This window comes from Salmo salar, chromosome 05, assembly GCF_965601325.2.
Source record: "Salmo salar chromosome 05, fSalSal1, whole genome shotgun sequence".
Taxonomy (NCBI): Eukaryota; Metazoa; Chordata; class Actinopteri; order Salmoniformes; family Salmonidae; genus Salmo; species Salmo salar.
In genome coordinates this window covers 50,157,971-50,184,494 of record NC_138295.1, presented here as the reverse complement: position 1 = coordinate 50,184,494, position 26,524 = coordinate 50,157,971, and the positions used below count along the sequence as shown (strand labels likewise).

The following is a 26,524-nucleotide window of genomic DNA, read 5'->3' as shown; positions in this document are numbered from 1 at the left end:
GGTACACCTCCAATTGACTCAAATTATTTCAATTAGCCTATCAGAAGCTTCTAAAGCCATGACATCACTTTCTGGAATTTTCCAAGTTGTTTAAAGGCACAGTCAACACAGTATGTAAACTTCTGACCCACTGGAATTGTGATACAGTGAATTATAAGTGAAATAATCTGTTTGTAAACAATTGTTGGAAAAATTACTTGTGTCATGCACAAAGTAGATGTCCTAACCGACTTGCCAAAACTGTAGTTTGATAACCAGAAATGTGTGGAGTGGTTGAAAAACAAGTTTTAATGACTCTAACCTAAGTGTATGTAAACTTCCGACTTCAACTGTATATCAGATTCAGAAATGCAAAGAATGCTCTTCTTCTTCTTCAGTCCTTTTAGTTTTTTCCTAGCAGTTCCTCCTACAACCTCACTAAAAGCCTCTTGGTTGTAACGCAGTAGGTGTATGATTTCAGGTGAGTGTGTGTGTCTTTTGCTGTGTTTCTGTGCCATTCCACTCACTTTCTTGACTTTTCCTCCATCTTCTCTTCTATTCTTCATATTGATACACTATACACCTACCCTCCTCTATTATTTACTGCATTCACTGCTTTTTCCCCCACTTACACATTACCTCCTCTTTTTTAACCTCAGTCTTTCTTCACCTTTCTTTACCCTCTGTGTTTGTAGAGGAGACCTTGTGCAGCAGCCTGTGATGTGACTTCAGTCGAGCATCATGCTGGGGTGATGTGCAGCATACATTTGTTAACACCTGTTGGGATATCAAATGCATGTGAATAATAAACATACTGGCACCTGGAAGTCATGTTTCTAATAGCTGGGATGTTTGACCGCTGACTTATTTGACGTGAGAAAAATCTAATATATACATGGGCATAATACATCAGAACTATTGTGACATTGTCTACCACTGTCTGTTTTCTGTATTCAACTTCGATGAGGGTTGGTGAACATACTGAGTGCACCCTATCTATTTCTATGGTAAGGCATGGCATTGGTCAGATTCTATGCTAATGTTGAGGGGGATGGGCACTAGCCATGGCTGGATGTTCTATGCACCCCATGAGATGTTACCCCATGTGGCTTGACTAAGGCTGCCTCGGAAGGTGAGCATGGCTATAACTATGCAGAGCGGCTTCTCTCTCTACTGTCTGTCGGTTTCCAGGGGAAATGGAAGGAAGCCTGTGATGTGACTTCCACTTTTAGACGTTAACAAGGCGACACTCCCTCTGAACTCCTCCACATTTACTGGATTGGTTGAACAGTGCAGAAGAGAACCTCCCCCGACAATCCCCCCTCCCCCCAGAATGTGGGGCCGAATGTGGGGCCGAATCGGGAGGTGGTACTCACTAAGCAAGCAGCGTGACGTCCTTCACAGTGGTGCCGTGACCCACATCTACAGTTGCGCTCAGCTCAAAGCTGGGGTCGCTGTTGAGTAAGTTTGAGGGGTGAATGTAGCACATGTGGATGTGTGAAACTTACTCCTCAGCTTGAAGTGTCCCCACTTGCGCCAGCGAATAGCCAGCTTGAAGTGTGGCGCCAACTGGTAAGACGCTTCAGGTGGGTGATCACATGCGCTAGTAAGGCAGAGGTCCCGAGTTTGCGCCAGGTATGGGCTGAATCGGGAGGAAGTGGTACTCGCTAAGCAAGCAAGTCTTTTACATTAGGTTAGTCTGACCCCCTCTTTAGCCTCTCCACAGAGGCAATAGAGGGGCAGATTCATTATTTAACTAAGCTTCTGACAGCTGGGGCAAAGCACAGGGACAGAAATTAACTTTTTTGTGTGTGTGTGTGTTTCTATGTGTGTGTGTGGTCATTTGCATTTGTGTGTGCTCACCCATGTGTATATGCATGTGTGCACAGTGGGCCGGAACAAAGGCCTGACAGTAGACAGGCTCGGCGGCGGTGATGCCTAGAGGAACTGAGTGCGGCCTGGACTGTCAATCACAGAACTGGCAGCCCTGGTGCCTGCTGGCTCCAAATCATCCCCCTCCTCTCTCGTTAACTCTGCAGCTGGATGGACACCAGCTTCTCCTCTGATACTCTCCTCTGTTCCAGTGTCTTGGTAATGTACCTCAGCCAGTGTCCAATGACCGCAGCAGTCTCAAAGCCTATTCTAGGGATAAGAAATTATTACAATATTTAACATATAATACAATTGAACGCATTGAAATATGCTAATCGTGTCAATTAATTTATGATGCCAAATATATTTGGCTATTTGTCATTGAATTGAAACCAAAGCTTCAAAGATAAAAAAAAGTATTTGATGTTTATGAAAATGATGTGTTTATTACAACAACAAAAAAAAGGTTAAAATTGAGAGAAAGAGAGAAATGCAGCTCTGTTAGTCAAAGGTAATTAATCTGCTCTCGTCACCCACAAAGGACGCCTGCTAATGAGAGCTTTGCTTGTGATTGGCTGCTGAGGGTTCCGTAGGGACCCACTGCTCTTTTGTGGTGACAATAGGGCCTCAATGCACCAGAGAGACAAAGTGACTGGACAAGTCATTCATCTATGCAAATGCCAGCCAAGACATGACCATTAATATATTAATATATTTCTCTCTCTCTCTCTCTCTCTCTCTCTCTCTCTCTCTCTCTCTCTCTCTCTCTCTCTCTCTCTCTCTCTCTCTCTCTCCTCTCTCTCTCTCTCTCTCTCTCTCTCTCTCTCTCTCCCCCGTCTCTCTGTCTCTCTGTCTCTGTGTGTGTGTGATGGACAGCCAACAATGCAGTCCCTCTGCCTTGAGAGGTCAGAGGCAGGTTGTGTCAGGAGAGTGCTCTGTTAGGAGAGGATAAATGTCACACCACTACATTCTCAGTCAATTCTGACAGAAAAATGTTTTATTCACACTTTTTTTCAATTCCTGATTATAATCACACATACACAACCAGAATAAATATATTTCCAGTACAAAAGACTATAATTCCCATAATGCTCTGCTTCATAGGCATTAATACTCGATGTAAACAGAAGTGAGAACAAAAGTCTGCCGTTTTAGGATTTCTGCTAAAATAATCTCAGATATGGAACAAAGACAGTCTTGCTATATGAATGCTTAATTTGATCTACTGTTAACGTAAGTACATATGTAAACCTTGTTATATTTGTTCTTATTATTGAGTCTGCCACAGTAGTTAGTCGTTTGCTAGCTAGACAAATCATGCTAGCTAACGTTAGCTATCTGGCTACAATATCCACTTACATGTTCGTCAGTTACAAACGTCATATTATCAAGTCTTCTAAATATTAGATTAAGTGAGCATTTGCATCAACTTTAGCTGAAATTATATTTATTTTTACTGGTTTATTTTTGGTCCACCATATGTCAAGATAATCACAGCTAACCTAGCCACATTCCTGGTTGATTAACGTTAGTGTGTGTTCCATGGTTTATCATTAGCTAGCTATAGTACATCACAAGAACAACTAACGTTACAACAACAACGACGTAACAAGCTATATCTGGCATTGCTGCAATGGCATGTTCTGTCGCTTGTTGACAGATGTTTGGGGTAGGTTTAGCTTAGCTAGCTATGTCAAGAATTTGTGGAAACTAAAGGGATTCTAGCTACAAAATTTGGCTAGGGTGGGGGTAGGCCCACGGAGAGGGAAGTAGAGGAAAGATAATTTGACACACATCTGTGAAGGAACATCTAAAGCTTTGATGTTTCAGCTCAACGTGAAGTAGTATTTATCAATAGTACAATCATTTCACTTTAAGGTATTATCCGGTGCTGAAATGTTTTTATCCTTTTGCCAGTATCTTTGCAAGGAAACTTGCTTTCCAATCTGTTGGTTTGAGACTAAATTCATGTGGTGGAGTAGGCTATAATTTATGATTGCTATATGACATTGATATAGCCTAGGCCTAACCAAAGAGGAAGATTGTGTTCATGGAAAACCAAATGGTTAGGCAGGAAGTACGACAGCAGTTCATCCTCATTTTAGACATGTAACAGTAAGCCTAGGCTAGGTGTTTTTGTGTAACACTGAAACTACAGGGTAAACTTCGATAATAACATGAGTGGTGTGATGTCATTGGGGAGTGTTGTGTGCTCTCTGACCAAAAACGTAGCATTTTAGTCATTTAGCAGACACTCTTATCCAGAGTGATTTATAGTAGTGAGTGCATACGTTTTCTGATTATTTTTTTTCTCATACTGGTCCCCGTGGAACCCACAGTCCTGGTGTTGCAAGCACCATGCTCTACCAACTGGCTACACAGGACCACAGAATCAATAAGTAAGCCAGCTAGCTGGTTCATTAAAAGCTAAACTAAGAAATAGGTTTTTGGTTGTTGGGTCAATCAGACCATGCCTATTTCAAGCTCATCTTTAAAAAAAAAAAAAAAAAAAAAATGCAGAATATTTAGACAAGTTAGCTGGCTAACTCATTGATCTTGCTTTGTAGTATATCCCTCGCCTTGAGCCATTTGCTACTTACCTCCAACCAAAGTGACATCATCAGGACTAGTTATCAAGGAGAGTTAGCCCATTTTCTCCACCTTGTGGCAGAGCGGTACTGTCGCAAACATCTGTTTGGTGTGAAGAAACAGACAGCAAACCAAAAAACATACATGCTGCTAAGGTAGAGAATAATACTCAAACTGTTGTAGACTAGAAGATATGTCAGTTTAGGGAGTAAATGTTATAATAAGGGTTACATGGAGAAAGTCTGACCTCTGAATGCTTGGAAATGCAAGTGACCCTCTCCTATACCCCAAATAATAATTAAAACAATATGGATAGCAGAGAACATGTCTACCATTTGCCCTCATTTCTTTGACTTTTTGTCCTGTTAGCGTTACATGGCAATGCAGAAATGTTGATAGTGCTCAGGGCTGCGGGCCAGAAGGTTGTGGGTTCACCGTGGAGAAGAGTAGGGGTGGAAAGATCTAATTTATAGTAAAAACATTGGATGAATCTACCATCGTATTTGCAGGCTTACATTTTTCTGTGTGGATAAGCATACTCTGTCTGGGTAGGCCTAACTTTTGAAAGTACCAAGCTCAGATTCCTAATGACGTCTCAGATTTAATTATTAACAGGGACAGTTTCTGTAATTTGTGTGGTATTAAAATTACGTAGAATGACGTGGAATTGCATGCCAAATCAGTGTGTCTTGTTTGCAACGAAGCTGTCCCTGTTAATAATTAAATCTGAGACGTCATTAGGAATCTGAGCTTGGTACTTTCAGAAGTTAGGCCTAGGCAGACAGAGTATGCCTACCCACGCATACAAATGTACGTTTTAACTGCTGGCTACTCTTCTTAAGTGGCTTAACCCATTGAGAGAAGGTTACAAGTGTTTCCCTAAAAGCTGTCTGGGTTTAAACATATATGTGACCAAGAACCCGATAGTCACTCTGACAGAGCTCCAGAGTTCCTCTGTGGAGATGGTTGTCCTTTTGGAAGGTTCTCCCATCTCTGCAGCACTCCACCGATCAGGCCTTTATGGTAGAGTGACCAGACGGAAGCCCCTCAGTAAAAGGCACATGACAGCCCGATTGGAGTTTGCCAAACGGCACCTAAAGACTCTGACCATGAGAAACAAGATTCTCTGGTCTGATGAAACCAAGATTGAACTCTGGCCTGAATGCCAAGCATCACGTCTGGAGGAAACCTGGCACCATCCCTACTGTGAAGTATGGTGGTGGCATTATCATGCTGTGGGGATGTTTTTCAGCGGCAGGGACTGGGACACTAGTCAGGATTGAGGCAAAGATGAGCGGAGCAAAGTACAGAGAGATCCTTGATGAAAACCTGCTCTAGAGAGCTCGGGACCTCAGACTAGGGGGACGGTTTTACCTTCCAACAGGACAATGACCCTAAGCACACAGCCAAGACAATGCGGGAGTGGCTTCGGGACAAGTCTCTGAATGTCCTTGAGTGGCCCAGCCAGAGCCCGGACTTGAACCCGATCAAACATCTCTGGAGAGACCTGAAAATAGCTGTGCATCCCCATCCAGCCTGACAGAGCTTGAGAGGATCTGCAGAAAATAAATGGGAGAAACTACCCAAATACAGGTGTGCCAAGCTTGTAGCATCATACCCAAGAAGACTCTGGGCTGTAATCGCTGCCAAAGGTGCTTCAACAAAGTACTGAGTTAAGGGTCTGAATACTTATGTAAATGTGATATTTCCGTTTTTTGATTTTTGATTAATTAGCAAAAATGTGTAAAAACCTGTTTTTTTTTACTTTGTCATCGTTTTTTTCCCAATCAGTTTTAGAATAAGGCTGTAACCTAACAACGTGGGAAAAGTACTTTCCGACTGCACTGTTGATCACTTTATACAATTGGATCTGTTTTAAGATGACAAGGGGTAGGCCTCTGCTTTTTGCCATTTTCTTTAATAAAAGGCAGGCTTATGGCACCCTCACATACCCCCTCAATTTGAGTCTTGGATTTAACTTAACAGCCCTTCACTGACATGGAGGGAGGCTATTTAAAGAGTGAATGGTGGGTGGAGTAATTGACCGACCAAATCTATGGACATAGCAGCCTATAGCCTAATTTTGTCTGTCAGACAGGTAGGCCTACCTTTTATTTCTTAAATAGGAAGAAATAGGCTCCAACACAAAGCCCTCTTGTTCAAATGAAGATGGAAATTGAAATTAATTATGCAATTATTGATTGTGCCTCAATGGTTCAAGTTTCAGAACCACAGTGTAAGTTACTTGAATCTGTCTTATTGTGAGGTCAAGAACTCAATAACATCATGAGCAAGAAACATATTGTTTTTAATAAAATATATTATTGTAATAGCAAGCTATAAAGTTGACTTCGATCCATCCCTTATACAGATACATTTGCTTATTTCATAGCAATTTGTGAAGAAAACAAGGATTGGCCCAAGGTTTTACTACTAGCGCTCTTGAGGATCAATGGGGAATCTTTTTCTGTCTTGCTTTTCTAACTCTTGCCTTGTGTGTCTTTTTGTCTCTTTCCCTAACCCACAGGTCCTGTAAGTGGCTGGGCCTGTAGCCTGCGCTGTGTTGATCACGACCTCCCGAGCCAGGCGGGCTTCTGGGGCCTCTTCCCACAAGCCACACCCAGCCCACTGCTCCCCTGACCAACTGTTCCCTATGCTAACCCTTCTGAGCATGTTTTACTATATCTGTCTGCGGCGCCGGTCCAGGAGCGGAACTCGGGGTGAGGCGCTGACCAGCAGGCGGGCCGTGGAGTCAGGCCAGCGGGCCACCCTGCCCATCAGCGTGGAGGTGGAACAGTATGCCAAAGGTATGATCATTCACCTGCTATTGTGCCCTTTAGCAAGGCACTTAGTCCAACCCCTTAAAATAGCTCCAGGTGTGCTGCACTGGAGCTGACACTGTGCTCCTCGCAAAATGTGTGTTTGTGTGCTTTTGTCTGATGGATTGGGATCAGATGGACTAACCTTATCCTATCCTATAGAGGTGCTGGACTTCAGCTCCCACTACGGCAGTGAGAACAGCATGTCGTACACCATGTGGAACCTGGCCGGCATGCCCAACGTCTACCCCAGCTCTGGGGACTTCACCCAGACGGCCGTGTTCAGGGCATACGGGACGTGGTGGGAGCAGTGTGCCAGCGCGCCACTGCCCTTCCGCCGCACACCCAAGGCCTTCCACAGCCAGGATTACATCGAGCTGGCCTTCGAGGAGCCTGTCTACCCCACAGCTGTGGAGGTGCTGGAGACCTACCACCCGGGTGCCATTGTCCAGATCATGGCCTGCTCCCTCAACCCCTTCTCTCAGAACCCTCCCACAGACGTCAGGTGAGGACCAGTGGTGGTGTGGGACTTGGGTTGTAGAACTGTATTTTGACAAATCTTCTATCGTGAAATCTCTGCTTTTCATCCATAGCTACTTTCACACCTTCCCTATGTACCACCCTGCATCCCACTGCTGGCTTGCTTCTGAAGCTAAGCAGGGTTGGTCCCTGGATGGGAGACCAAATGCTGCTGGAAGTGGTGTTGGAGGGCCAGTAGGAGGCACCCTTTCCTCTGGTCTAAAAAAAAAAAAGATCCCAATGCGCCAGGGCAGTGATTGGAGTCTTTCGAATGGGATGTTAAGCGGGTTTCCTGACACTCTATGCTCACTAAAGATCCCATGACAATTATCGTAAGAGTAGGGGTGTTCACCCCGGTGTCCTGGCTAAATTCCCAATCTGGCCCACATACCATCACGGCCATCTAATCATCCCCAGCTTACAATTAGCTCGTTCGTCCCCCCCTCCTCTCCCCAGTAACTATTCCCAAGGTTGTTGCTGTAAATGAGAATGTGTTCTCAGTCAACTTACCTGGTAAAATAATGGTAAAAAAAATATATGTACCGTAAAACTTAAGTTAATAGTCCGGGTGTTTGTTTGCTTCAATCTCTCAACACAACCGGTGTGCATTATGAGACAGGCTTCTATTTGAGTCAGTTGTCTATTTCCTTAGTGCACACAGCTTTTGCTCAATACAATTTTTAAAAGACTACCACATTGTTTATTGTGACCGTTATAATAACAAATTTATCGCAGGTCAGACTTGCAAAGACTAGGCTGCCTATCATACACCCCAATTTCGCCATTCAGCACCATGGAGAGCGGTACCGGTTATCACAAGTCGTGTTTTCTTTTTGGTGGCGCCATGGCTAGCAACGATGAAAGCATTTTTAAAGAATGTTTTCAATGCACATGACCGTAGGAATATCAAAGCTGTGTCCATGGTAACCTCAAACAATTCATTTAGACCCAGCGTTTATTTGAAACATGCGTTTATGTGCTGAAATGTGTGTGTATACAGTCTGTGTGTGTGTGTGTGTGTGTGTGTGTGTGTGTGTGTGTGTGTGTGTGTGTGTGTGTGTGTGTGTGTGTGTGTGTGTGTGTGGAGCAAATTAAGGACTGAGTGGGCATAGAGTGAGTGTGTGCATAGTCTGTGCAAAAATAAAAATGTAATACAAGGTTCAATGCAGATAGTCCATGTAGCCATTTTGTTATCTGTTTAGCAGTCTTATGGCTTGGTGATAGAAAGCTGTTCAGGAGCCTGTTGGTGTCATACTTGTTGCTCCGGTACCAGTTGCCGTGTGGAAGCAGAGAGAACAGTCTATGGCTTGGGTGTCTGGATTCTTTAACAATTATCCGGGCCTTCCTTTCACACCGTCTGATATAGAGGTCCTGGGTGCCAGGGAGCTCGGCCCCAGTAATGTACTGGGCTGTCCGCACCACCCTCTGTAGTGCCATGCAATCGAGGGCGGTGCAGTTGTCATACCACGCAATGATGCAGCCAGTCAAGATGCTCTCAATTGTGGAATGGAGTTTTTCTTTTAATTAGTTAATAGACCAATAAGAAAGAGTTCCAAACCTCTCTGCCAATAACAGCTAGTTTTCAGTTTCCCCCTCCCCACTCAGACCACTCTGACAGTCCTAGAAAAGTGATTGCTTGAGAAACTGCTCTTTGCTAAGAAGCTATTTTGTTTGTTTTCAATTAAAATGGTCAAAAGTAATCACAGTAAGGTACTTAATTGTTACCCAGAAATGATTTGATATTGAGCTTAAAACGGCTGCATTGGACCTTTTTAAAGTCATGGGTGCACATTATTTATGTTATTTTTATGGGTAGTCCTGGGACTCTAACCCACTCCTGGCGTTGCAACTGCCATGCTCTAATAACTGAGCTACACAGGACCACAACGAAATTCGTGTTTGTACTCAATGGGCTGGTTTCCCGGACACAGATTAAGCCTAGTCTCGGAATAAGAAGCACTTTCACTTAGAATCTCCATTGAGCACGTTTTATTAGTTCAGGACTAGGCTTAGTATGTGTATGGGAAAACTGCCCTAAGTGAATGTCTCAGATTGAAGAGTGGTGAGTGCGTGTGTACCTCCTGAGAGGTGTACCTCTGTCTGTCCCCAGGTGGGAGGTGTTGTGGGCTGAGGAGCCCACCAAGGTGCTGACACCCCAGGCCAGGCAGTTCTCCCCCAGCATCAAGCAGCTGAGCTTCCCCACCAACTTGATCCGCGTGGAGGTCAACAGCTCCCTGCTAAAGTACTACACGGAGCTGGACGCCGTCGTCCTGCGCGGCCAGAAAGAGAGGCCCATCCTCTCCCTTTATAAGATGCCCAGGATCGACATCTGTGACCTGAGTGACAGCGATGAGGAGCTGTCTGACCCGGGAGCCTCCTTCAGACAGGCCGGGGATGGCAAGCACATTAACCTGGGGAATGGATACTTCGATAAACTGCCCTACGAGGTAGGGAGAATACGCTATTAGACACTCACATATACTACAACACATGGCTGCTGGCTGCATTTTCTGTCCACGAAACGGCAATAGTTGCAGGACAATTGCAAGATGCTGTTTTCCAAACAATTCTCGCTTTGGTTTTAAAGATGGACTATGCAGAAATCGCTCCGCCATTTCCTGGTTGCAAAAATGTGAATAGTACGCCTGATATCAGTTTATGTGACTAAAACAAGCAAGTATAATGTAGAGAATCATTGTACCATCTAAACCCCTATGAAAAATATTTTCCATAACCAGAAATATTGTATATTCAGCTGTTTGAAACTGGTGTACAAAACTGAAAGTAAAAGACGCAGAAGTGAAACTTAATGGAAGCATAGAAATAGCACACATAAAACAGATATAATGCTTCTTAGACTTGCTTTTAATGAGAATGACAGATCTATAACATGTGATATAGAATTTCAATTGAATTCGGTCGGTTCGCCCAAAAAGTGACATGTACGAGCAGTTACACCTGGTGCACATGACTAAGAAAGACTGACTAAAGGCCCCCAATTGGCCTATTTAGTGTCACCATGTAAGTCTGTGAGTGTTCAGTTGAACAAATAATGGAGTGAGTGTGCATAAATATACAAATGTGTGTTGTCTTTGTGACCAGTATGATGTTTCATCAGTGATCATTTTTGTTTGCATGATTTTGAGTTGGGTTAGTCCTATCTACTGAAAATGTTTATGCTTAGGATATCTTGGGCAGTTTTTGCACTTTGCGAGGACTTAATTGGACAAAAGATATCTCCCATAGACCTAAACATACTGGCTTGAACCCATGGAGATATTTGATATTATGCTTACAAAATAGTAATTTTCGTGTGTGTGTGTGTGAAATACAATATAGCTATTATCTGCTTGCTTGATACCCTGTTGAACAGACAGCGTATTGTTTATTCACTGCACACATGCACACATCTATTCTCTCTCTACCTCTGTCTTACTGAGAGAAGCACACATCCATATTGCACAAACAAGCAGATTCACTGCCACACTGAAACTCACTGCCACAAGAATATTGCTTTGTGTGTGCCACACACTTTTTTATATTAATCTGCTCTGCCTGACATCATCCCTTCTGTTTACTTTTCTCTTGCTTTCTTGCTTTCCTTCTCTCTCTTCCTCCATTATTTATCTTTCTCTCTCCCTCTCCCACCATCCTCCCTTCTCTCTTATTCTCTTTCTGTAGTTGATCCAGCTGATAGTCAGCCACCTGACCCTGCCCGACCTGTGTCGCCTGACCCAGACCTGTAAGCTACTCCACCAGCACTGCTGTGACCCCCTCCAGTACATCCAGCTGAGCCTGCAGCCATACTGGTCTCGCCTCAGTGACGCCTCCCTGGGCCACCTGCAGGGCCGCTGCACCCTGCTTCAGAGGCTCAACCTCTCCTGGACCGGCAACCGCGGAGCCCTCACCCTCACTGGCTTCAGCAGGTGAGTTAATGGGGTGGGGGGGCTAGACGATCTGGACATTTGTGGTTCATTGGTCTGTCTTCAGCGTGGCATGTGTGTGCCCATCACTTACGTTGATTTCAGGGTGAGGAATCATCTGTGTAAATATTGGACTATAAATTGTACCTTTCTGTATTTTACTTGTGCTAAAATCTTTATTCTACTGAGCCATTTTCTTTATGTTCATATTCTTACCTTTTATTATTTATTGTTGTCGCATTGTCGAGAAGGAACCTGCAAGTAAGCATTTTTTAGTTGGACGGTGTATACCATGTGTATCCCGTACATGCAACTAATAAAACTTTAGACTGAAACTAACATAAAGTTGTCAAATCCGGAACTTCCCTGTTAATGTTGTGTTGCCACGCCACAACACAGGTCTGACTTCCTCCCCCTCCTACCCCTCAGCTTCATGAAGGCATGTGGCGGGAGCCTGGTGTGTCTGGAGCTGTCGTGTTGTCACTTCCTGAGTGAACCGTGTCTGGAGGTCATCTCCCAGACGTGTCCCGGGCTGCAGGAACTCAACCTGTCCTCGTGCGACCGCCTACACCCCCAGGCCTTCACACACATCTCCAAGCTCACCCAACTGCGCCGGCTAGTGCTCTACCGCACAAAGATAGAGGTACAGTGCCTTCAGAAAGTAACCCTTGACTTATTCCAGATTTTGTTGTGTTACAGCCTGAATTCAAAATGGATTAAATAAAAATAAAAAATCACCCATCTACACACAATACCCCATAATGACAGTGAAAACTTTTTGCAAATGTATTGAAAATTAAATTCAGAAATATCTAATTTGCATAAGTATTCACACCCCTGAGTCAATACTTTGTAGAAGGACCTTTTGGTGTCTTTAAGCGCTTTCCACACCTGTATTGTGCAACATTTGCCCATTGTTCCTTTCAATATTCTTCTAGCTCTGTCAAATTGGTTGTTGATCATTGCTAGACAACCATTTTCAGGTCTTGCCATATATTTTCAAGTAGATTTAAGTCAAAACTGTAACTCGGCCTCTCAGGAACATTCACTGTCTTCACTGATTTTGCCCGAGCTTAGCTCCAGTTCCGTTTGATTTTTTAATACTGAGAGACTCCCCAGTCCTTAATGATTACAAGCATACCACCACTATGTTTGAAAATATGGAGAGTGGTACTCGGTAATGTTGTGTTTTGAGGCAAATCCAATACAACAATTTGTATTCAGAACAAAAAGTTAATTGCTTTGCCACATTTTTTGCAGTATTTATATTAGTGCCTTGCTAACAGGAAGCTTGTTTTGGAATATATTTATTCTGTACACACTTCCTTCTTTTCACTCTGTCAATTAGGTTAGTTTTGTGGCATAACTACAATGTTGTTCATCCATCCTCAGTTTTCTCCTATCACAGCCATTCAGCTCGAACTGTTTTAAAGTCACCATTGGCCTTGTGGTTTCCTTCCTTTCCGGCAACTGAGTTAGGAAGGACGCCTGTATCTTTTTAGTGACTGGGTGTATTGATACACCATCCAAAGTGTAGTGATTAACTTCACCATGGTCAAAAGAATATTCACTGTCTGCTTTTTTTTCTTTTTTACCCATCTACCTATAAGTGCCCTTCTTTGTGAGGTATTGGAAAACCTCCCTGGTCTTTCTGGTAGAATCTGTGTTTGAAATTCACTGCTCGACTGAGGGACCTTACCTGTGTACCTGCATGGGTTACAGAGATGAGGTAGTCATTCAAAAATCATATTAACTTTAGAACGGCCTTTCTTTAAATTACTGTAATGGCCGTGAACGGCCTTGTTCTAACAATATCTGTGTCAATATTGCAAAATGAACTTTCTAACAACCTGTTGTCGTCAACTTCATTACTGAAAATTACATCGTAGAAGCAGACATGACTTTTCACTGTGAAAGAGGCTTTATCTACGTGGGTTGGTGATACGGATTCGCACACGTCCTTGCACTTTGAAAAGTGATGATGTCGAGGTGAAATAAGTAAATAGCAGTTTGGTGTCTTCAATGTTTGATGCTGTGAAACTTGGGGAATAGCTCACAGATTAGTAAATCATCATTTTGTTGGTACAGGCGAGCACATCCGTGCACGTGTTCAAGCTTGAATGATTGCTCTCTGTCTCATGGAAATAGTTGCAGTGTTTAGCTGTATATAGTCAACTAACTAGTTGCTTGTTTTCTCTTGTTTCTACCAATGTAATTATATGGAAACTGCTTGCTATAGCTAGCTAGCTAATTAGCTAGTCTGTCAGGCAAGAAAAGTTGTGTGTAGCGGTGAATTTGGACGGCGCTCACGAAGCGTCAACCTCAGCTGTCACTTTCACTACTACAGACAACCTGTTAACTAGCTACTGCAATGAAGTCGTTTATCAGTTGGGTTTAGGTTATGGTTTGGCATGTTTGCTGGGTGCAGATAGCCAGCTAACAAGTTGCTTGTTTTGTCCCGTTTTCTACCGATGCAGTTCATTTGGAAACTGTCCCAGCTTCGTAACAAATCAGCTAACATTGGTGATGTCTGTAGTTAGTCTGTCAGGCAAGAGTTGATTGGAGGAGAGAGAGAGAGAGTTTGTGCGTGCGTGCATGTGTGGAATGGGAGGCGTGTAGCTAACTTTATCACACAATTTATTATGGGAACCCCTTATTAGGAAGAGAGTATGTGTAGAGGAAGGAAAAGCGAGGCAGGGAGAGGGATTATGTTCCTGACTACAATTGTATCCTATTTGTTTCTCCTCTCCCTCTGTTACTGTTCTTCTAGGTCAGTGAAAGTGAAGGAAGTGATGTCGAGAGTCAGGGCTCAGCAGTAAAAGGCAGGGAGGAATAGGAGTTAGAGATAATTGGCGGGATAGAGATGTTACGAGGAGGGAGAAAAGACTGGAGGGAGAGGGAGCACACCGAGAGGGGAGCCTACATTTCCATGGCGTGTCTGCCTTAAGTCCCACCATTCACCCTTGTACCACACAGCCTGGGCCTAAAGTGACAGTGGCATGGGTTTTGGAGTTGTTTTTAAAAGTAGTAGGAACTTCTAACTGTTCCAGAGCTTGTAATGGATGACAACAAGAACATGGGCGGGGTTGACCATCTTGACCAGCTGAGGAGCTATTACAATGTTGGATGCACACGTAGAAAATGGTGGAAGTATGTGTTTTGGGGGATGCTCAACATTGCCATCATAAGCGTACATTTTATGGGGGATCCTGCAAAGGCCCCTTCCCAGAAAACACAGGCGCTGGTCCCTGAAGGCATTCAAAATGCTGCTTGTGCATTCACTTTGATATTGCTTCAGTGGCAGGAAGAGGGGAGACGAGTGTGGCACTAGGGCGTGTGGACTGAGTTGTAACTAATTTGAAAGCAGGTGAAGTTTGAAGGGCACAAGAGAGGGTGTTTGGTGTGCATCCAGAGTGGACGCAGTGCAAAAAAATGGGAGATATGTAGAAACCTCCTTTTGGGTGCTCTATGCCACTTTGCAGGATGGGGCCATGCTTCTAGAAGTTCCATGTTGTATGCTAAATGCAAACACTAAAGTGACAGTGTGAAATATGAATATGTCCTACAAATCTCTTGTCTCTGAACATTTGTTGTGTTTTGTATATTCTCTTTTTCCGTCTCTATCTAATACTTGTTGCATTCACTGAATTGTCAAAGTAGGCTACTATTTCTAAATTTTGTCAGCCCTGGTCTGTACTAAATCTTATTGAGAGAGGTTACCTACATTTTGAAATACTGTAGTCTCTGAATAGCTGTTTGCGTTTCTAAATTGTTACAGAAGTAAGAATCATTGTCAATCAAATGGCCTACTTTGTGTGTGTGTTTTGAAATAGTTTCTGAATATTGTCCTGGTCACATTTTGGATAATTTGATTTATTCATATGTAAATAATATTTCTAAGTATGGGTTGTACTTGGTACATTTTTAAGTGAGTAATTTGGTCAAATGTACTGCAATTTAAAACTCTAGTTTTTTTTTGTTGTGTTGAGTGTTAATCGTTTTTTGATAGTGTCTTTACACAATGGAAGACAGCATGAGTGTTATTCCTATTGACGTGAATGTGGTGTCATAGTTTTAAAGAGCACAACCTATTCTTTAATAAGTTAACTTGTAATTCTCATTTTGTTCTTTGTTTTTGAGCTATGTCTGTTTGTTTGAAATGTGTGAGAATGAGCTTTATCTTGAAAATTCTCAGTAATCCACAGCAGCATTCTAGAATTATATTGGGGTTTAAAGGGTGAAACACTATTGCACACTGAGTGAGTCCATGCAATTTGTAATTTGTTAAGCAAATGTTTACTCCTGAACTTATTTTGGCTTGCCATGACCAAAGGGGTTGAATACTTATTGACTCAAGACCTTGCAGCTTTTCATTTTGTAATTATAATTTGTAAACATTTTGAAAAACATTCCACTTTGACGTTATGCCGTGTTATGTGTGACAAAAAAATCTCAATACGTTTTAATAAGTTCAGGCTGTAACACAACAAAATGTGAAAAAAGCAATGGGGTGTGAATACTTTCTGAACGCACTGTATGCTAAATAGGGATGTTAATCGGTTAGCCACCAAAAATGCATTTGACCGGTCATGCTTATCGGTCTATAGGTTAATTTGCATAATTTACTGGAATTAAATTGGCAAGTGTGTATTTTCGTTAGCCATAATCACCTATCTTACTTATCACACGTGCACATCATACAGAGCCTAGTCTGAGGAGCGGAATGGCCTATCAACTGTCAGACAGCTCGAGAGCAGCTCCTCATAAAGCTGGTAGCCTACTGGAGTGAAACATCCTTTTATAAGCCCAGTCATTGCGTAACAAATAGCACACGATTGCATTTAGAATTGTTAACTGTTTTGATGGCCACAATTTAAAAAGAGTTACAATGTGTATTTCTCAATCTCAACTCGGAATTAAAGCGAGCCTCCCATTTGCCATTCGAGTGCATCAGCGCGTCACCCACCACTTTGCAATGTAAGCATGAGGCAGTATTTATATTTATTTTTTATTTAACCTTTATTTAACTCGTTAAGAACAAATTCTTATTTACAATGACGGCCTACCCCAGACAAACCCTAACTCGGACGATGCTAGGCTAATTGTGCTCCGCCCTATGGGACTCCCAATCACATCCGGTTGTGATACAGCCTGGAATCGAACCAGGGTCTGTAGTGACGCCTCTAGCACTGAGATGCAGTGCCTTAGACCGTTGCGCCAATAGTTTCAAACCTGGAAGTTTTACTTCCCTGTAACGAGGAAAGTCTTACCTTGCTTCAAAATAGCCTACCAAAAATCCAACCATAGAAATGTGGAGGCAATTCTTTTATGAAGACTTCATGCCATTAAACAGCATTTCTCTCCTGTTCTGTTGGTTTTCATATCAACTTTCTTTCATTGTCCAGAAGCCAAAGGAACAGTCCTAGTCATATTAGCAACAATCCTAGTTGTTGCTATTAGATTCTCCCTCTTTCTAAATTTCTAACAGATATTTGAATCTGTCACATTAGGTGCGCTGTTTAGAACAGTGATGCTATTGCTCCTTCGGTCCGGTGTGGCTCAATTGGTAAGAATGTGGTAAGAGCATTCTTTTTTATTTTCACAGGAAAGTCATACTGACACTAGGGTCTCTCGTACAGATGAGCCCTGCATAAATACATCAAACACATACAATATACAAAATTACAAACCATTTATTAAGAAAAACAGACACATTTCTCAACATAGAGAATTACTCATTACTCTGAACTAACCAAGGGGGACCAGAACATCTCATTTCAGAGAGCTCTGGAAGTTGTTCCACATGTTATTGACTGTATATTTTTGTTTATGTGTAACTGCTGTCGTTTTTTTGTCGCACTGCTTTGCTTTATCTTGGCCAGGTCGCTGTTGTAAATGAGAACTTGTTCTCAACTGGCCTACGCGGTTAAATAAAGGTGAAATAAAAAAAAATCGAAATAAGGGGAGGCAAAAAACTTAAAGCCGCTTTACCCAACTGTGTGGAGACCGAAGGGGCGTCCAGTGTTATCCAAGCCTGAGACCGGGTTTGGTCATTTGTATGTCTAAATTGAATTAATGATAGATACATACGACGTTTCTGAATGAGTGCTTTGTAGATGAACACAAAGAAATGCTGCTCTCTCTCCTTACATACAAAGAGCCCAACCCACTTTTTGATACAAAACACAATGGTGAGTTCTATAACCGTCAACAAAAATAAACCTAAGGGCACAATGAAAAACAGCATCTATTGGTTTAAGTGTAGATGCTGCTGCATGCATATAGATAATATCCCCATTATCCAAAATAGACATAAAAGTGGCCTGGACAATTTCCTTCCTATTAACAAAAGTTTGTTTCTGTTAAAGAAACCAACCTTGAACTTCAACATCTTTACCAGCTCAGTGACATGTTTTTTAAAGTGACAGTTTGACATCAAGCCAGATAGCAAGATATTTGTAGGAAGGAACTCACTCAATTTGTGTACTGTTCATACTAGTAATTACACATTCCTTTAAATCTGGGTTATGGGACCTAGAAAAAAAGCATGTGTTTTGTTTGAGTTTAGTACTAGCTTTAGATCCAATAGTGTCCTCCGCAGTGCTTGAAAATCAGATTTCATGTGTGAAAAGGCTTGGCCAACCAATGGCGCAATGGAACACGGTTTCATCTGCATTTTACAGCATTACCGATGTTATTTCTATAGATTGTAAACAGTAGTGGGCCGAGTATCGAACCTTGGGGCAACCATAACTTAAGCATGATGCCGGCGCCAAGGTTGTGGGTTCAATTCCCACAGAGATCACATACTAAAAATGTATGCACTCACTGCATTGTCACTTTGGTTAAAAGCGTTTGCTGAGTAGCATATATTGAGACGACGATGTAACACAAGTTATGCCTTATTTTTAGGCTAATGCACATGGCTATATTGGCGGTGTATGGGTTAAGAGGTAGTCGAGTTTCCTATTAGATGCATGACCTGTGGATGGCATCATTGTGGTTTACGTAGGACTAATTCTCTGCTGTCATCATTTGTAATGAACTCAGATCTCGGGTCACTGTTCTCGCCCAGGCTTGCTACAAAGCATTTCTGAGTGTTGTTCTCATGTTTCAGCCTTTTCCTAAGGCAGACACCATACCGTAGTCTTTCCAGTGCAGTGAGGTTGAGGACTAGGCTTTCAGGTTGTTTACTGCAGGCAGACTGAGCAGGCTGTGTGTGTGTGTGTCTGCAGTCCTATGTGTCATCCAGCCCTGTTGTCTGTCATTAAGCTGTCACTGGTATAATTAAATAGTTCTCTGACTGTCAAAAGGCATAAAAAGAGACCACAACACACACAAGCATACACGTTAGAGATGCTTGCTAAAGTACATGTCACGCACACTCAATTGCCATTCGGTGGAATGTTGACAGTTCCACATTGAAATCTCACCTCTATCCCTGTCTAGCAATGGTGGATTGGTGATAAGCAAATGTCTTTTTTTACGTTTTGAAATGTTATACTACCCTAATACTGTTGAGTTGTGTGTTTGCTAGACCAAGTCATCTTGGAGAGATATTGAATAACATGGGTAGACCTGTTATTGTAATTTTTGAAGTGACACCTTTGATACCCATACCTCAGTCTCATTTTACTGTGTGTGTACAAAAAGGGGTGCAATCATCATATTTTGGGTGAGTTGATAGAAACTTAACTCAACTTCGTGACATTTTCTCTCTCTCTCTTGCTTTGTTTATGTTGCTGCAGCAAACAGCCATGTTGAGCATCCTAACGTTCTGCATTGAGCTGAGACACCTCAACCTGGGGAGCTGTGTGATGGTAAGATGCCCCCCACAAATGCACTCACTATCATACCCTTCTCTTGCGCCAGATAGACATTTTAGGATCAGCTTAACTCCTAACCACAATCAAGAATCATGACAATTGATTCAGTCATTCTATGTTAGCTAACAGCCCTGAGGTCACCACCCCTATGTTCTCCCTGCAGATAGACGACTATGACGTGGTGGCCAGCATGCTGGCTGTCCGCTGCCGCTCACTGCGCTCCCTGGACCTGTGGCGCTGCAGAAACCTGACGGAGCGTGGCCTGGCCGAGCTGGCTGCAGGGTGCAGACTACTGGAGGAGCTGGACCTGGGCTGGTGCTCCACGCTGCAGAGCAGCTCAGGCTGCTTCCAGCACCTGGCCCGCAACCTGCCGTGCCTGAGGAAGCTCTTCCTCACCGCCAACCGCACCGTGTGCGACTCGGACATTGAGGAACTGGCTGCCAACTGCCCCGCACTGCAGCACCTCGACATACTGGGTGGGTACTACCTCCCCCTTTCTTTCTTAATCTATCTCTCTTTCTCTCGGTCTCACACAAGTTTATATAAAGTAATTTTATGTTCACACCCGATATTTGAATATAGTATTTTACTTGGAGCATTTAAAACACAGTATTCACTATTATTTGTCTGTAATTGCCTATCTGATTAATCTATGTATTTCTGAGTGTTCACACACATGTTGCTCACTCGTGTGGTATGTTTGTGTTATTGATTGACAGGCACCCGGATGGTAAGCTCCTCTTCCCTGAGGAAGCTGCTGCAGGCGTGTCCTAAGCTCCTCCTCCTGGACGTGTCCTTCTGCTCGCAGGTGGACGCCCGCATCGTCCAAGAGCTCTGCGGACTCTTCCCCAACGTGGCCATCAAGAAGAGCTTTACCCAGTGACCTCACCCAGCCCCACCCTCACACAGGGGCAGTGACACAGGGACACCAGGGGGAGGTGCTAATTTAGACTAGCGGGGAGGAGTAGTACTGGATTTCCATTGGGTACAATGAATGCGCCTGATGGCTGAGAGCACTGAGGCCTATTGTAATGTGGACTGAATGGTTAGGAGTGTTGTGGTGCCCTGAGCATCAGCTGAACACCTCACCCACACCTCAACACAGTCTCCTCGTGTCAAGCCGCTGAATGCAAGAAAGAGTCTTAAGAGGAAAACTGGTTGAAATCAGGGTCACGGTTTCAAAGCCGCTAGATTTCATCGTTGGTCAGCCTAGTAACTGACACATCTGGCGGCTGCTTGTCATCTGTCCACCCCTCCTGTGACGCATTTTGTAAAATGGGTGACTGCAATGTTGCATCTGAATCTGAAATCTCAGGGTTTTTATTTTGTTCATATTGTTTTAATTTGTTTAATTAATTTTTTTCAGCTAAACATTTGAGTCCTGTTTGATTTCCACTGCCACAGTTTGTTCTGAGACAACGAAAATTATGGGAGTTCAGAAAAATTTACATTTGGCACTGATACTGAGACAAAACATTTTTGGGGTGTATTTGATGTTGTACATTGTATGATTGTAAAATTATATCACCATCCTTAATTATTTATTGATCTTGTAGTATATTATTGCACATCTCCAATGCTACGAAGCAATTCCTTTAAACTGAGACTCAGCGATACGAGCAGCAGTGTGAAACAAAGATATTGAGGAATAAACGCTATACAATAGGCTGTACTTGTGAGCACCCACATTCCCAAACAGAGCATCTTCGCATGTGCATGGGAGGTCGTTTCACACTCCTGCAAATGTGATAGTTGAGGGGCAACTACTGCGGAGTAGAATAGCCTCTCTTATCCTCTCGCTTCACTATCTTTGTTGTTGTGGATATCGGCCTGATATGCAGCTACTGACATTTGTATAGCTGAATCTACCTTTATGCAAAACTTGAAGTTTCATTTTGAGCACATGCTAGCTAGTATGTGAAGTATTTTTGTGCCTTATATTCATGACTGAATGTGGTGTCCATGTGTGTCAGTGATTTGTAATGCTTTGCTTCCTGTCCTCTACCAAAGTTACTAGCAAATCCCAGGTCCCTCACTATAGCTTTATTTGACCAGTGAAGAAACCCATGCAGATCTGTCATCTTGATTGACACATGCAAAGCCATATTTATTTTAAACAGAATCTTATCTCCATCTTTCAATTCCCTTTTTATTAAGTGGCAGTTATGTGAATGTCTGCTTTTTGGATTACATTTTATTTTATCTGTGGGAATGTGGTCTGGTCACACTCAAATCACTAAAGTAACCTTCACAGGCAAACTATTGAAAAACATATTAATGTTAACACTCGTTCAACGAACACTCACAATCTGTCATCGTGCTACACAAATCTAGTTCCTCTCCTTTTGTCCTGTCACTAGTTGACCAAAGCCACCACAATTTTCACCACATTGTAACGCTACTTTTATTTACAGACATTTATTTATGTGGACCTGCTATTTTTGCAGTGATTGACCTTTCCCAGTTAGTGTGTGGTCAAACTTTGTGCCATTTGTAAAAACTTTAGTAATGTACCCGTAACTAAGTGTGAATGTCAGGTGTGGTGTCATCAAGACTTGCTGGCAAATAACCGCTCTAAAGTAGTGAAAAAGGTTGCACCTCTACTGCGACGAAACTGGGTGCTTTAATTTTAAATAAACTGAAGGTTGATGACTGAGACTACGTATTTATCCCCAACTGTATATCCATTGAAATGCCAGGTTCGACTGCCTTGTATTTATGGCTCATAGTGTACATTGTGCTGACATTACACCATCTTGTTTTGATCACTCTTTAAATAGAAAGGTGCCATACAGTGTTCTCTGGCTTGTCCCTGTAGGATAATTCTTTTTTGGATCCGGGTAGAACCTTTTCAGCCAACAACGAACCCTAAAATGACAAGTTTCTTTTAGATGGAAAAAGGTTTGATGTAGAACCCTTTTTTTTCCTGAGGTGCCTTATCATGAGCGGTGACTCAACAGAAATAACTATATTGAAGTGTAGGGGTAGAGTCTTCTTGCCTGACGACTCAAACTGAATTTTTTTCCCGCTGCTCTTTCGTTTGCTACGAACTTCAGTCGGAGATTGCCGTCATTGAAGTAGTTTGTGGTGATGTCAAATTGAGGGGTGTTGTACCAAACAAAGTAATCAGTGATTGGATCATCTTTAACCAATCGGAGTAACAAAGCTAATGACACATTTTCAAACCTCTGCTTAACCCATAGACTTTACACACGTGTGTTCTGGCTCTTTCTTAGCCCAATGGTTTCTGGGACCAATCAGAATGGTTAGAATGTTTTTCCCGTTCTAGAAATTATCATGGAGTTACTCAGATCCAGACTCATTGCAGAGAAGAAACTAATGTCTGTGGGTGTGGCAAAGCATTTGGCCAGAGCAAGGAGTTTGGGAAGCCAGGCAAAGGGTCATCTTGTGTTTTTGGAACAACTAGAGGCCATTAGTAAGGTTGACTGGAAGTTCAGCATTAGCCTTAACCCTCTGCCGTTTTACTGCCTATTAATACTACAGGGAGAAGTGACATTCTCTTGTCTCCTTAATTGCCTTTTAATAAATTGTTTGTGCCCGGTTTAATGATGTATATTGTGGCCCTGTAATGTGCCCTAATGATGGAGAACGAGGCGGCTGCCGGTGAAGTATTAATTTGGACTGCCTCCCCGATGATTACTGATCCGCCACTACCACCGCCGCTGCCTGTCCCCCCACACAAAACGTGATTCATGGAGACTTTCCGCTCGATGCAGCGGCTTGATTTTTCGCTGTCATGCTCTACTATAATCCTAATGCATCCGTAGGGGATCCTCAACAATTAGTTTAGCTTGTATTTGTTTTGCAAGAGCCAGGCCAGATGAATCTAGAAGTAAAAAGTCTGAATGAAATGATTGCCTCTTAAATTAAAAGTTCTGGAGTCAAATTTTTGAACCCTAAACAAGGAAGGAGCAGATGTTAACTGTCCCAACAGATGATTTTGAACTATTGTGGTTACTGCTGGTCTAACAAGCAAATATCTAAGCATGGCATAATGACGGCTTCCACAATACTGAGCCGAACCAAACCAAGCTTGGCCTGGTTACGGATCATCATAGTTCTATATATCATAGATCATAGTTATATATATCATAGATCATCATAGTTGTCATAGTCATCATAGTTGCTGGAACTAGGCGGAAAAGGATCATGTGAAATTAAAATATCTGAGCCTGCACAGGTTGGCTCTTGTTGGCACACTTGCGTGAAAAAGCAGTGCATGGATCAGTGATGTCACTGTTGGAAATTTCCCTCTGTCCAAGCTATAGTTTTTTCAGAAAGGTGGGGTTCCTTTGTTCATTTTATGGTTTCCTCTAGTTACCACAGCCAGAAACGGGCTATATCTGATTTTATGAAGGATTTATGATGCATGTTTCTGTAGGTTGCCAAACCTTTTATGTAGTTTTTTTCAGACACAAATTAAACACACAAATATTCCAATTAAGATTACACAGACATTATTATGCAACATAATTACATCATTAAACAACTCCTCAAACATAAAATAACAGTATAATCTCTTGTAGGCAGATTTTGCGTATAGACCAAAGAATCAGTTGGAACTGAATGGGATGCGTGAGATGACAAGCAGCAGAAGTTCTGTTTTTATTTTATTTGGATGTTTTAGGATTGGACGAAGGCAGTGCCTAAACTGCTTCAATGCAAGTGCTTTGCACATGGGGGGGCTTTGGCTTTGTGAGGGTGGAGACTTTGGGCCCGATTCAGTCAGATTCTCTTTAGCCGAAATCCGCATAGCTGATGTTTTGACAGTGTCAGAGGTGGGACTGCTTTTGAGCTGTCAAATCCAGAAGCGGCTCCCAGCATTATACCTAAAGCAGACATTGCCATTGGCTGCACTGAGTCGCTTTAAGAGAAATGTTCGAACACTGGAATGTGAATTTCTATCTACACCTCGATTAGGCTGATAGAAATTCTCATGATCACATCTAATGATTTTCAATTTGAGGGTCATTATTTCTATATAGCATACACTTTCATGTTCTGAACTTCCAACGCAAGTGGGACGGGTGTGGCTTCGTGAAAATGATCACAAGAGCAGCTCCTCGCCGATTTGACAACTCCAACACAGTTCCACTTCTTACACCGCCAAAACATCACCTATGCGAGTGTAGGCTATCGCCGGTTAGCGCTTGATCTGATTGAATCTAGACGTTCGTCTTTACCGGAACTCTCAACTTCTAACACGTTTTGGCCCAGAAGTTAATCATGCAGCTGACCAGATTACACAAGTTTTACTACTGGGTTAACCAAGATTACATAAATTGACATTAATTATTAAAAATGACAATGTTGTTTACAAGGACGATCACACTTAAGCATTGCAAAGTCCAATTGTATGAATTGGAATTCGTAACATATCTTTTTTTTGCAGGACGTAACACATATGAAATGAATGACGTTGCACACAATTGTGCAAAATATTGGGGGCCCGTTTATACAAAAGCTCTGTAGCATCACTTTAAAGGGAGCAGTACCTGCCACAGAAGAGGATGTTTTGAGTACTGTTGTGGCGGATGAAGAACAGAAAGGGGTGGTCGGCTTTGAAGGTACGTATATTATGCTCTCCCTAACATTATTGATCAGGGAGACCGCCTTGTGGTAGCCGCAGCCTTCGGTGCCTTCCTCATTCGCCTCTACAAAGGCCTTGTGCACCACCTCAGACAACTCCAGGTTGTTGTTGGGTGACATCCCTGAGAAATTACTCCTGAACTCTTCAAAGGAGTCCATCATGCCCATGCTGACCAGAACGGCTTTCAGGTCGCAGGTCTAGTCCATCTTCAATCTGGGCAAGTGCATATGTCCCACCTGGTCCATGCAACAAAGTTATCATACGTGAGCTCCCTCTCCAGCTTCTCCAGCCCAGTTTGTCCTCTGTCTCTTCCGGGAGCATGCTCAGATCGCTCCAGAATCTAGCAGTTGACCTCAGGGATTAAGGTCAAGCAGAACATGCTGTCCTGATACATAATTTTCACTGGCTTACTCTAATTTCTTCTCACCTTGAACTGTGCTTCTCTGGTGGATCTCTCCTTGAACTCCTTTCCTCACTTGCCCTTGCAATAAATGGCATTCACCAACAAGTTTTGGTTGTTGACAGCTCCCTTTTGCAACCGGTCCTGGAGTTTTCCCTCTGTCTTTTTATCCACCCAGTTGTTAATATTAACCCTAGCTGCCTCTGCATTGGACTCAAAGTCGACAGACTCTAACCTGGCACCGTAATACTTTCTAGTTTCACAGAGAAAAGCTTTGTAAAGGCTTTGCCAGGTTCAGTGCATAGGGGGTAGTGCGTACGGTGCCCAGACAGGAGTTTTCTGAACACCTCAGCTTTGTGGAGGGGCAGGGCCTCTAACATCCGTGCAGCAATATTGCCCCTGGCCCCTTCAAACTGGCGGTTGGCCAGGCTCAGTGTGTATGGGGTTTGTCTTTGTTCAGCTCGGACAGGAGTTTTTTTTAACCCATCATGGATGTCACCCTCAGCTTTGTGGAGGTGCAGCGCCTCTGACATCTGTGTAACAGTATTGCCCCTGGCCTCAAGGAATACCATAGCGAAAGCAGAGGAGATGATCAGAGGAGAGATGTTTCCTTCGCTGTTCCTCTCGCTGATCTTCTTGAAGAGATTCAGGGAGAATTTGTTGTTTGACACAGACAGAGATGCCATCATAACTGTTGTGAGCGATAGGGAGGAACTGAAAATGAACTGATGTGAGATTTATAGAGCAGGATGTGCTCTCAAAGGTGAAGAGAAAATGCATTTAGGTCAAAAGTACAAGGGTGCCAATCTTTCTTTCAAAGCAAAGCCCACCACTGGTGTGCATGGCCAAAGAGCTCTATTTTCATGTCATTGAACAAATGTAAACGCCTGGAGTTTGCTTAACAGCATTGGCACTTTGATTGGAAACGGTGGTATGGTCAGGTGACATGAAAATAGAGCTCTTTGGCCACACACACCGGTAGTGGG

The 26,524-nt window shown here is 42.9% G+C and overlaps 1 protein-coding gene and 1 pseudogene across 1 annotated transcript; one reads left to right on the top strand and one right to left on the bottom strand.

Moving 5' to 3' along the window:
* Window positions 1-2,927: 2,927 nt before the first annotated feature.
* On the top strand, window positions 2,928-22,185 carry LOC106605030 (F-box/LRR-repeat protein 4). The gene is made up of 9 exons (XM_014200258.3): window positions 2,928-3,084; window positions 6,968-7,247; window positions 7,422-7,764; window positions 9,889-10,225; window positions 11,460-11,704; window positions 12,131-12,344; window positions 19,450-19,521; window positions 19,691-20,003; window positions 20,247-22,185. Exons 2-9 carry the CDS (start codon window positions 7,094-7,096, stop codon window positions 20,408-20,410), a joined length of 1,842 nt encoding a protein of 613 aa, XP_014055733.1. The 5' UTR covers window positions 2,928-3,084; window positions 6,968-7,093; the 3' UTR covers window positions 20,411-22,185.
* A 2,842-nt stretch (window positions 22,186-25,027) lies between these two features.
* On the bottom strand, window positions 25,028-26,224 carry LOC106604994 (serpin B6 pseudogene; annotated as a pseudogene).
* Window positions 26,225-26,524: the final 300 nt, after the last annotated feature.